This window comes from Oncorhynchus kisutch, linkage group LG14 (genome assembly GCF_002021735.2).
Source record: "Oncorhynchus kisutch isolate 150728-3 linkage group LG14, Okis_V2, whole genome shotgun sequence".
NCBI classification, from domain to species: domain Eukaryota; kingdom Metazoa; phylum Chordata; class Actinopteri; order Salmoniformes; family Salmonidae; genus Oncorhynchus; species Oncorhynchus kisutch.
The window spans coordinates 51,268,940-51,281,205 of record NC_034187.2 but is presented as its reverse complement, the minus strand read 5'-3'; the positions used below and the strand labels follow the sequence as shown (position 1 = coordinate 51,281,205).

Here is a 12,266-nt window from a genome sequence, read left to right as displayed (position 1 = left end):
ACACCACGCAATATATTGTGTTTCGTGGGGGCGCATAAAAGTTTCACGAAGCGTCTTATGGCTTCTCGATTGAAAAGTCTGGTTTTATCAGGTCAAAAATGGAGCTTTGTCATCGCATAAAAAATGTGTGTGTGTGTTTTCGCCCCGAGCAATAAGGCTATACCATGTTGGCTGGCTTAGACTGATGGCTGACTTCAATCCACAGTGTTTGGGAAAACTCAATGCATTTAAAGAAGGCTATTCCAAAGTGTTGAGTTTGGCTCTTGGGGAAAGAGCTGGCGGGCTACTTTAACATCTCTGGGTGTCATTTTTATCCCCTCGCTGGTTAAGTGCAATGTTATACCACTCCTCTGTTGGTAGAGCATGGTGCTTGCAATGCCAGAATATGGGGTTCGATTCATGGGATCAAGTACCCTTGTGTAAAATGTAAGTCACTTTGGATAAAGGCGTTTGCTAAATGGCATATATTACAATTATATATTATGATACAACTATCATGTTTGGGCTTTGTACAAAGGTTACATATACAGTACCAGTCAAAATTTTGGACACACAGTTGATGATTCAAGGGTTTTTCTTTAGTTTTACTATTCTCTACATTGTAGAATAATAGTGACGACATCAAAACTATGAAAAAACGCATATGGAATCAGGTAATAACCAAAAAAGTATTACAAATAAATATATATATTTCAGATTCTTCAATGTAGCCACCCTTTGCCTTGATGACAGCTTTGCACACTCTTGGCATTCTCTCAACCAGCTTCATGAGGAATGCTTTTCCAACAGACTTGAATGAATTCCCACATATGCACTGGTTGGCTGCTTTTCCTTCACTCTGCAGTCCAACTAATCTCAAACCATCTCAATTGGGTTGAGGTCGGGTGATTGTGGAGGCCAGGTCATCTGATGCAGCACCAACACTCTCCTTCTTGGTCAAATAGCTCTTACACAGCCTGGAGGTGTGCTTTGGGTCATTGTTGGGTTGAAAAACAAATGATAGTCCCACTAAGCGCAAACCAGTAGGGATGGCGTATCGCTGCAGAATGCTGTGGTAGCCATGCTGGTTAAGTGTGCCTTGAATTCTAAAATAAATCACAGACAGTGTCACCAGCAAAGCACCCCCACATCATCACACCTCCTCCATGCTTCACGGTGGGAACTGCACATATGGAGATCATCCGTTCACCTATTCTGCGTCTCACAAAGACACAGCAGTCGGAACCAAAAAAGGACAGATTTCCACCGGTCTAATGTCCATTGCACATGTTTCTTGGCCCAAGCAAGTCTCTTCTTCTTAATGGTGTACTTTAGTGGTGGTTTCTTTGCGGCAATTCAACTATGAAGGCCTGATTCACACAATCCTATCTGAACAGTTGATGTTGAGAAGTGTCTGTTACTTGAACTCCGTGAAGCATTTATTTGGGCTGCAATATGAGGTGCAATTAACTCTAATGAACTTATCGCCTGCAGCAGAGGTAACTCTGGGACCTTCCTTTCCTGTGGCGGTCCTCATGAGAGCCAGTTTTAACATAGCGCTTGATGGTTTTTGCGACTGCACTTGAAGAAACTTTCAAAGTTATTGAAATGTTCCAGATTGACTGACCATGTCTTAAAGTAATGATGGACTATTGCTTCTCTTTGCTTATTTGAGCTGTTCTTGACATAATTTTTATTTGACCAAATAGGGCTAACTTCTGTAAACCACCCCTACCTTGTCACAACACAACTGATTGGCTCAAACACATTAAGAAGGAAAGAAATTCCACAAATTAACTTTTAACAAGGCACACCTGTTAATTGAAATGCATTCCAGGTGACTGCCTCATGAAGCTGGTTGAGAGAATGCCAATAGTATGCAAAGCTGTCATCAAGGCAAAGGGTGTCTAATTTGAAGAATCTCAAATATAATATATATTGTGATTTGTTGAATACTTTTTTGGTTACTACATGATTCCATATGTATTATTTCAGAATGTTGATGTCTTCATTATTATTTTACAATGTAGAAAATAATAAAAAATAAAGAAAAACCCTGGAATGAGTAGCTGTGTCCAAACTTTTGACTGGTACTGTAATTATAAAATTGAAAAGTCTTACTTACAGTAGATTCTGTATTGCTATCTTCAACACTATTCCTCAATTAATTTTATGCGTTGAAATCTTGGATTAAAATGACTAACAATGAACTAGAGGTGGAATAAAAAAACATGACCTGAAAATGCCAAGGAAATACAGGCTTTAAAAGGCCCAGTGCAGACAAACACTTTTCCTGTGCTTCAGCCACACCCTTTGCTGACAGGTGTATAAAATTGAGCACACCGCCATTCAATCTCCATAGACAAACATTATATAGGTGGCACCGTCATAGGATTCCACCTATCCAACAAGTCAGTTCGTCAAATTTCAGCCCTGCTAGGGCTGCCCCGGTCAACTGTAAGTGCTGCTATTGTGAAGTGGAAAGGTCTTAGGAGCAACAACTGCTCTGCGAAGTGGTAGGCCACAAAAGCTCACAGAACGGGACTGCCGAGTGCTGAAGCATGTAGCGCGTAAAAAGAATCTGTCCTCGGTTGCAACTCCCACTACCAAGTTCCAAACTGCCTCTGGAAGCAACGTCAGCACAATAACTGTTTGTCTGGAGCTTCATGAAATGGGTTTCCATGGCCGAGCTCGCCGCCATTGGACTCTGGAGCAGTGGAAAAGCGGTCTCTGGAGTGATGAATCACGTTTCACCGTCTGGCAGTCCGACAGACAAATCTGGGTTTGGCGGATGCCAAGAGAACGCTACCTGCCCCAATGCATTGTGCCAACTGTAAAGTATGGTGGAGGAGGAATAATGGTCTGGGGTTGTTTTTCATGGTTCGGGATAGGCCCCTTAGTTTCGGTGAAGGGAAATCTTAACGCTACAGCATACAATGACATTTTAGACGATTGTGTGCATCCAACTTTTTGGGCAACAGTTTGGGGAAGGCCCGTTCCTGTTTCAGCATGACAATGCCCTTATGCGCAAAGCAAGGTCCATACAGAAATGTTTTGTCAAGATCAGTGTGGAAGAACTTGACTGGCATGCACAGAGCCCTAACCTCAACCCCATCAAACACCTTTGGGATGAATTCGAACGCCGACTGCGAGCCAGGCCTAATCGCTTAACATCAGTGCCCGACCTCACTAACGCTCGTGGCTGAATGGAAGCATGTCCCCGCAGCAATGTTCCAACATCTAGTGGAAAGCCTTCACAGGTGTGGCTGTTATAGCAGAAAAGGGGGACCAACTACATATTCATGAACCATGATTTTGGAATGTGAACTTCGACGAGCGGGTGTTCACATACTTTTGGTTATTATTAGCGGCTTAGTGTCTTTTTTCATATCAAGGAGTATTTTCACTTTCTCTGGTCATAGGCGTAACAACATGAATTGGTGCATGAGGCAGAAATAACACAGTGTGACTTGAGTTTCGCCATCTGCTGGAAGACTGTGTCCCCATTTCTCAGCGGAGGGAGGGAGAGCTGAGGGAGAGTGAGTCGGGTGAGAGGCAGCCTCACCGCTGATCCCTCCCTCCCTCAGACTGACCATCAGATGCAGGCCACCAGTCCAGTAAGAAAAAATAAGCAAATGATTGTGCTCACTCAGCTGTGCCTCACAAGTAACACAACAAATGATCTATTACCAGTGTGATCATATACCAACATTGGCAGGGCAATATGCAGTGATAATGTATTGGGCCTATAGCCTACTGCACAAACCTCATTGCTTCAGAACAGTTTTTAATTGGTTAATGTGGCATAGACTTATGTCATTTAAGTCATGTCACAAAAAACAACTGAGCGGTAGATCTCGGCTTGCATTATGACTCGGGAAAGTGATCTCGACTCAGACAAGGTTGGTGACCACTGACATAGAACTATTGTCATTGACTAGTCTTGAAGTCTTGAAGTAATCTCAACATACTGCAATCATACAGTATATTCTCCATATACTGTATCTACACACCACTCTTGCAAATCTACTAAATGGCCACTGTGCTATTCTCCATGTTTCCTCTAACTTAAACGTTGATGTCGGGCCTCATAACTACAGCGTACCGTTACGGTTCTAAAATGGCCAGTGCTGTATCTAATGAGATGCTATTCATTCACCCAGTCTTATTCCAGGGTCATTGAGATAAGTGCTTCAGGAAGCAGGGAGTGAGGGAGAAGCTTCCTGTCACAGACTGAGGCCACATTGAGATAGAACGGAACTCAAGGCTCTCCTCCCCTTCCTGTTACAGCACACAGCGAAAAATAGAACACTTTGTTAGGCCATTCATTTCCATGGCACCCCTTAGTACACCGACATGGAAGGCACGCATACACATACAATCAGAGTCACAGACAAAGGGACAGGAACACACGCAGGCAACCAGGCATGAAAGCATGCAGGCACGCACGGACAAACACCTGAGACCTATCACCACTGCATCTCTTAAAGATTCTTTAAATAGATTGACTCTTACCCATTCTGCATAGCAGCAGGATCATATGTTAACTGCATACCAGTCTGCAACACAAGAGGGACGAGACATATCACAGGTTAATCATTGAATTTCAAATTCAAGTCAGCATAATGAACAGGTTTTGAGAGATAGGAAACAAAAAGGGATTTCGATACACTTTATGCATGTGGGACAATGATCGATGCAAGCCTTTTAGAGACAGAGAGGTGGAGACAGAGAGAAAGAAGAGAGGAATGACGGTGAGTGTATGCATGAAAGTGTGTGAGGTCCTTGTATTTCTTCCTCTTTCTCACCCTCTCTCGTTTCATTCCCATCTCTCTCTTTTCTCTCCCTCTCTCCCTGCAACCTGTCATCTGCATTCCTGAAGCCTCTCTCCCAGAGGAGGCCTAATCCCATTTCTTTTAACTGGAACCTGCTGACGACAGCAGATTTCATCAGCACGCTTTCCAGCTCTCTCCCTGTCCCCATCTCTCTCGCTCTCTCTCTCACCCCCCCCCTCTCTCTTCCCCTCTCTGTCTTTCTCTACCCTAACTCTTTCTCTCCATACCTCTTACTCCCTCATTCCTTCAGGAGGGTTGTGTGAGCTAAAAGGCAGGAATGACCCCCAGGAACTAGGGGGGGGGGAGGATCAGTGTACATGGACATCACCCACGTGAGTGAGGGAGAAACAGAGATCCAATGAACACAACACCGGATGCATAAGCCCTTAGTGACACGGCCACTGCGGATGTGTGCGGTATTAGCATAATATACAGTAGGCCTGTGTGTGGTCATTCATGTAAGTGAGTTTGAGTGTGAGTATGAGTGTTTGCATTTGAGAGATGTTTGAGTGTTGGGGGGGGGGGGGTCTGCATTTGATAGTATGCATGTGCACATATATACAGTTAAAGTCGGAAGTTTACATACACCTTAGCCAAATACATTTAAACTCAGTTTTCCACAATTCCTGACATTTAGTAAAAATTCCCTGTCATAGGTCAGTTAGGACTTAATTTTAAGAACATAAAATGTCAGAATAATAGTAGAGAGAATGATTTATTTCAGCTTTTATTTCTTTCATCACATTCCCAGTGGGTCAGAAGTTTACATACACTCAATTAGTTATGGGTAGCATTGCCTTTAAATTGTTTCTCATGGTGCTTTTTGGCAAACTTCTAGTGGGCTGTCATGTGCCTTTTTACTGAGGAGCGTCTTCTGTCTGGCCACTCTACCATAAAGGCCAGAGATGGTTGTCCTTCTGGAAGGTTCTTTCATCTTCACAGAGGAACTCTGGAGCTCTGTCAGAGTGACCATCGGGTTCTTGGTCACCTCAATGACCAAGGCCCTTCTCGACCTCATGGCTTAGTTTCTGTGGGACATTATATAAACAGGTGTGTGCCTGTTTATATAATGATGTCCAACCAATTGAATTTACCACAGGTAGACTCCAATCAAGTTGTAGAAACAACTCAAGGATGATAAATGGAAACAGGATGCATTTCGAGTCTCATAGCAAAAGGTCTGAATACTTATGTAAATTAGATATGTTTTTATTTTTAATACATTTGCTAAAAATTCTAAAAACCTGTTTTTGCGTTGTCATTATGGGATATTGTGTGTAGATTAATGAGGAAATACAATTATTTTATCCATTTTAGAATAAGGCTGTAACATAACAAAATGTGGAAAAGGGGTTTGAATACTTTACAAATGCACTGTGTATACGCTGGACAAAAATGTAAACGCAACATGCAACAATTTCAACGATTTTACTGAGTTAACGTTCATATAAGAAAATCATTCAATTTAAATAAATTAATTAAGCCCTAATCTATGGATTTCACATGATTGGTCAAAGGTGCAGTCATGGGTGGGCTTGGGAGTGCATAAGCCCACCTACTGGGGAGCCAGGCCCAGCCAATCAGAATGAGTATTTCCCCACAAAAGGGCTTTATTACAGAAAGAAATACTCCTGCTATCCGTGTGGCTGGTCTCAGATGATCCCACAGGTAAAGAAGCCAGATGTAGAGGTCCTGGGCTGGTGTGGTTACACATGGTCTACGGTTGTGAGGCCAGTTGGATGTACTGCCAAATTCTCTATAACAATGTTGGAGGCGGCTTATGGTAGAGAAATTAACATAAAATGATCTGGCAACAGCTCGGTTGGACATTCCTGCAGTTAGCATGCCAATTACACGCTCCCTCAAAACTTGAGACATCTGTGGCATTGTGACAGAACTGCACATTTTAGAGTGGCCTTTTATTGTCCCCAGCACAATGTGCACCTGTGTAATGATCATGCTGTTTAATGAGCTTCTTGATATGCCACACCTGACAAGTGGATAGATTATATTGGCAAAGGAGAAATGCTCAGTAACAGGGTTGTAAACAAATTAGCTTTAATTTCAGCTCATGAAACATGGGACCAACACTTTACATGTTGTGTTTATATTTTTGTTCAGTATATGTCCCTGTATGTTCCACTGACAGGGAGTCTGTGTACTGGTATGTTTCTGAATTAGGGTTGAATATTTTCGCAGTATTTTACAAATGTTCCATCCTGAGAATAAATAATTTTTCTCCCGGGTAACCCGGTATTTCCCGTCAAAAGTGTCATTCAAAGCATTATAAAGCGTATAAATAGGCTTATGTCTGGAATAGAGGTCGACCGATTATGATTTTTCAACGCCGATACCGATTATTGGAGGACCAAAAAAAGGCGATAACGATTAAATCGGACGATTTTTTAAAATGTATTTGTAATAATGACAATTACAACAATACTGAATTAACACTTATTTTAACTTAATATAATACATCAATAAAAATCTATTTAGCCTCCAATAAACATGTTCAATTTGGTTTAAAAAAATGCAAAAACAAAGTGTTGGAGAAGTAAAAGTGCAATATGTGCCATGTAAAAAAGCTAACGTTTGAGTTCCTTGCTCAGAACATGAGAACATATGAAAGTTGGTGGTTCCTTTTAACATGAGACTCAATATTCAGAGGTTTTAGGTTGTAGTTATTATAGGAATTATAGGACTATTTCTCTCTATACCATTTGTATTTCATATACCTTTGACTATTGGATGTTCTTATAGGCACTTTAGTATTGCCAGTGTAACAGTATAGCTTCCGTCCCTCTCCTCTCCCCTACCTGGGCTCGAACCAGGAACACATCGACAACAACCACACTCGAAGCAGCGTTACCCATCGCTCCACAAAAGCCGCGGCCCTTGCAGAGCAAGGGGAACAACTACTCAAAGTCTCAGAGCGAGAGACGTTTGAAACGCTGTTAGCGCGCACCCCGCTAACTAGCTAGCCATTTCACATCGGTTACACCAGCCATTAGGCTGATAGGCTTGCAAAGAGCTGCTGGCACGAAAGTGCTGTCTGAATGAATGCTTACGAGCCTGCTGCTGCCTACACCGCTCAGTCAGACTGCTCTATCAAATCATAGACTTAATTATAACATGATAACACACAGAAATATGAGCCTTTGGTCATTAATATGGTCAAATCCGGAAACTATCATTTCGAAAAATAAAACGTTTATTATTTCAGTGAAACACGGAACCGTTCGGTATTTTATCTAACGGGTGGCATCTAAATATTCTTGTTACATTGCACAATGTATGTATGACATTATGTTATATCATAATTATGTAAAATTCTGGCAAATTAGTTCGCAATGAGCCAGGCAGGTGGTTAGAGCGTTGGACTAGTTAACTGTAAGGTTGCAAGATTGGTTCCCCCGAGCTGGCAAGGTGAAAATCTGTCTTTCTGCCCCTGAACAAGGCAGTTAACCCACTGTTCTTAACTGAATTGCCTAGTTAAATAAAAGGTATAAAAATATATATATGTATTTTTTTTAATCGGCAAAATCGGCGCCCAAAAATACAGATTTCCCGACTGTTATGAAAACCTTTAATCGGCCATAAAAAATGTAAGCCTGATGCTACTGGAGCCTGATGAGCCATACATTAAATACATTTTATGAGCCCTACATTTAAGACATTTAACGTGCGCAAGCCCAAAAAAGACCAAATGATTGTGCCATTATCCAATACATACAGTATATGATAGGCTCCTACTGCACATTAAACATGACAGCAAAACACAAGATAGATTTAGCTAGTTATATGCTCTATTGGGTAAATGAACGAAACTAACACTCGTAGGCTAATCTATTTGAGTGTAAACTGTATTACCGTACGGTATTGTATTATACTGTACTACATGGACTGGAAGTACACACATTGTTCAAACCATGATAAAGCAGGGAGAGAACATGCGATTCCATACTGAGACGGCTGTCTTGTCCCCACCCTGAGCGTTGATAATTCATCACGCTGAGGCCGCAAAGAAGCCAGATTTAGACATTGCATATCATTTAACAGTTCCATTTCACACCATGCTGTTCATATACATCATTTATTGTAATTTAAGGGTTTCAGGCAGTTTTTCATCCCGGGAAAAGAGAGTGGTTTTGGGTGGTAAATCCCAGGAAATCTTGGTTCCCGCCATTCAACCCTAGTCTGAGTGTATGCATCTGCATGTGCATCACGGTATGTAAATGCACTGCATGGTTCACTGTGTGCCTGAGTCTATATGTTCATGTCTGTGTGTGTATGTGTCTGCATCTGTCTGCATGCCCAGGTCTATGTGTCTGCATCTGTCTGCATGCCCAGGTCTATGTGTCTGCATCTGTGCATGTGCTTCAGTGTGTGTATGTGTTTATATTTGTGTGCCATCACAAAGTATTCACACCCCTTGACTTTTTCCACATTTTGTTGTGTTGTGACTGAATTTAAAAACAGAGATGTTGTATCACTGGCCTACACACAACACCCCTTAATGTCAAATTGGAATTGTGTTTTTAGAAACAAGTATTCTACTCTTTTGTTATGGCAAGCCTGAAAAAAGCTTCAGGAGAAGTCACATAACACGCTGCATGGACTCACTCTGTGTGCAATAATAGTTTGTAATGACTACCTCATCTCTGTACCTCACACATGAAATAATCTGTAAGGTCCCTCAGTAGAGCAGTGAATTTCAAACACAGATTCAACCACAACAACCAGGAAGGGCACCTATTGGTAGATGGGTAAAAAGAAGAAGAAATGAAATTTATGTCCTGAATACAAAGCGTTATTGCTTGGAGCAAATCCAACACATCACTGACTACAACTCTTCATATTTTCAAGCATAGTTGTGGATGTCATGGATATGCTTGTGAAGGGCAAGGACTAGGGAGTTTTTTTTGTAGGATAAAAATAAACGGAACAGAGCTAAGAACAGGCAAAATCCTAGAGGAAAACCTGGCTCAGCCTGCTTTTCCAACCGACACTGGGAGACAAATTCACCTTTCAGCAGGACAAGAACCTAAAAGACAAGGCCAAATATACACTGGAGCTGCTTACCAAGACGACATTGAATGTTCCTGAGTGGCCTAGTTACAGTTTAGACTTAAATCCGCTTGAAAATCTATGGCCAGACTTGAAAATGGCTGTCAAGCAATGATCAACAGCTTGAAGAATTTTATAAAGAATAATGTGCAAATATTGTACAATCCAGGTGTGCAAAGCTCTTCGAGACTTACCCAGAAAGACCCACAGCTGTAATCGCTGCCAAAAGGTGGTTGAAACATGTAATGACTTAGGGGTTGTGATACCTTATGTAAATTAGATATTGCTGTATTTCATCTCAATACATTTGCAAAACTTTCTAAAAACACGTTTTCACTTTGTCATTAAAGGATATCGTGTGTAAACGGGTGAGAGAAAAAACTACAACATATATGTAATACATTCTGAATTCAGGCTGTAACACAACAAAACGTGGATTAAGTCAAAGGGCATGAATGCTTTCTGAAGGCAATGTACGTGATAATGGCCATACCAGACATAGCCAGCTGTCTGTTGAGGCTGATAAGTCCCATGCGTGGTGCCCTTACTTCTATGTGTTAATGAATTCCACACCATGGCTGCCTGGCTCACACAGACAGTCCCCCATAAGGGTCGGCTGCATCGCCATGACTGATTACGCATGCTGTTGGCGTGTCCGGTACAAAGAGAGAGAGAGCAAGGGAATGTGTGTGTAAGGAAAAAGAACGTGAGATGAGGAGGAGAGAGCGAAAAAAACGTGTATGTGAAAAAGAATATGTGTCCGAGTACGTGTGGGATAGACAAATAAATGTACGAGAGAAAATTTGAGTATGTGAGAAAGAGAGTATGCGAGGGAGAGAAAGTGAGAGTATGTGTCTTAGAGAGGAAGTTGGAGCATGTGAGGGAGAGAAAGTGAGAGTGTCTTGGAAGTTGGAGCATGTGAGGGAGAGAAAGTGACCGTATGTGTTTTGGAGAGGAAGTTGGAGCATGTGAGGGAGAGAAAGTGACAGTACGTGAGGGAGAGAAAGTGACAGTACGTGAGGGAGAGAAAGTGACAGTACGCGAGGGAGAGAAAGTGACAGTATGTGTTTTGGAGAGGAAGTTGGAGCATGTGAGGTAGAGAAAGTGACAGTATGTGTCTTGGAGAGGAAGTTGGAGCATGTGAGGGAGAGAAAGTGACAGTACGTGAGGGAGAGAAAGTGACAGTACGTGAGGGAGAGAAAGTGACAGTACGCGAGGGAGAGAAAGTGACAGTATGTGTTTTGGAGAGGAAGTTGGAGCATGTGAGGTAGAGAAAGTGAGAGTGTCTTGGAAGTTGGAGCATGTGAGGGAGAGAAAGTGACCGTATGTGTTTTGGAGAGGAAGTTGGAGCATGTGAGGGAGAGAAAGTGACAGTACGTGAGGGAGAGAAAGTGACAGTACGTGAGGGAGAGAAAGTGACAGTACGCGAGGGAGAGAAAGTGACAGTATGTGTTTTGGAGAGGAAGTTGGAGCATGTGAGGTAGAGAAAGTGAGAGTGTCTTGGAAGTTGGAGCATGTGAGGGAGAGAAAGTGACCGTATGTGTTTTGGAGAGGAAGTTGGAGCATGTGAGGGAGAGAAAGTGACAGTACGTGAGGGAGAGAAAGTGACAGTACGCGAGGGAGAGAAAGTGACAGTATGTGTTTTGGAGAGGAAGTTGGAGCATGTGAGGGAGAGAAAGTGAGAGTGTCTTGGAGAGGAAGTTGGAGCATGTGAGGGAGAGAAAGTGACCGTATGTGTTTTGGAGAGGAAGTTGGAGCATGTGAGGGAGAGAAAGTGACAGTACGTGAGGGAGAGAAAGTGACAGTACGTGAGGGAGAGAAAGTGACAGTACGCGAGGGAGAGAAAGTGACAGTATGTGTTTTGGAGAGGAAGTTGGAGCATGTGAGGGAGAGAAAGTGACAGTATGTGTCTTGGAGAGGAAGTTGGAGCATGTGAGGTAGAGAAAGTGACAGTATGTGAGGGAGAGAAAGTGGCAGTACGCGAGGGAGAGAAAGTGACAGTACGCGAGGGAGAGAAAGTGACAGTACGCGAGGGAGAGAAAGTGACAGTATGTGTTTTGGAGAGGAAGTTGGAGCATGTGAGGGAGAGAAAGTGACAGTATGTGTTTTGGAGAGGAAGTTGGAGCATGTGAGGGAGAGAAAGTGAGAGTGTCTTGGAAGTTGGAGCATGTGAGGGAGAGAAAGTGACCGTATGTGTTTTGGAGAGGAAGTTGGAGCATGTGAGGGAGAGAAAGTGACAGTACGTGAGGGAGAGAAAGTGACAGTACGCGAGGGAGAGAAAGTGACAGTATGTGTTTTGGAGAGGAAGTTGGAGCATGTGAGGGAGAGAAAGTGACCGTATGTGTTTTGGAGAGGAAGTTGGAGCATGTGAGGGAGAGAAAGTGA

General features: G+C 42.5%; 1 protein-coding gene across 1 annotated transcript in view; it reads right to left on the bottom strand.

The window, feature by feature from the left end:
• The window catches only part of rbms3 (RNA binding motif, single stranded interacting protein), a 211,533-nt gene that overhangs the window by 25,964 nt on the left and 173,303 nt on the right, over nucleotides 1–12,266 (bottom strand). The window contains exon 8 of the mRNA XM_031788529.1: nucleotides 4,495–4,538. Coding sequence (XP_031644389.1) covers nucleotides 4,495–4,538 — 44 coding nt within the window. The remainder of the gene's footprint in view (nucleotides 1–4,494; nucleotides 4,539–12,266) is intronic.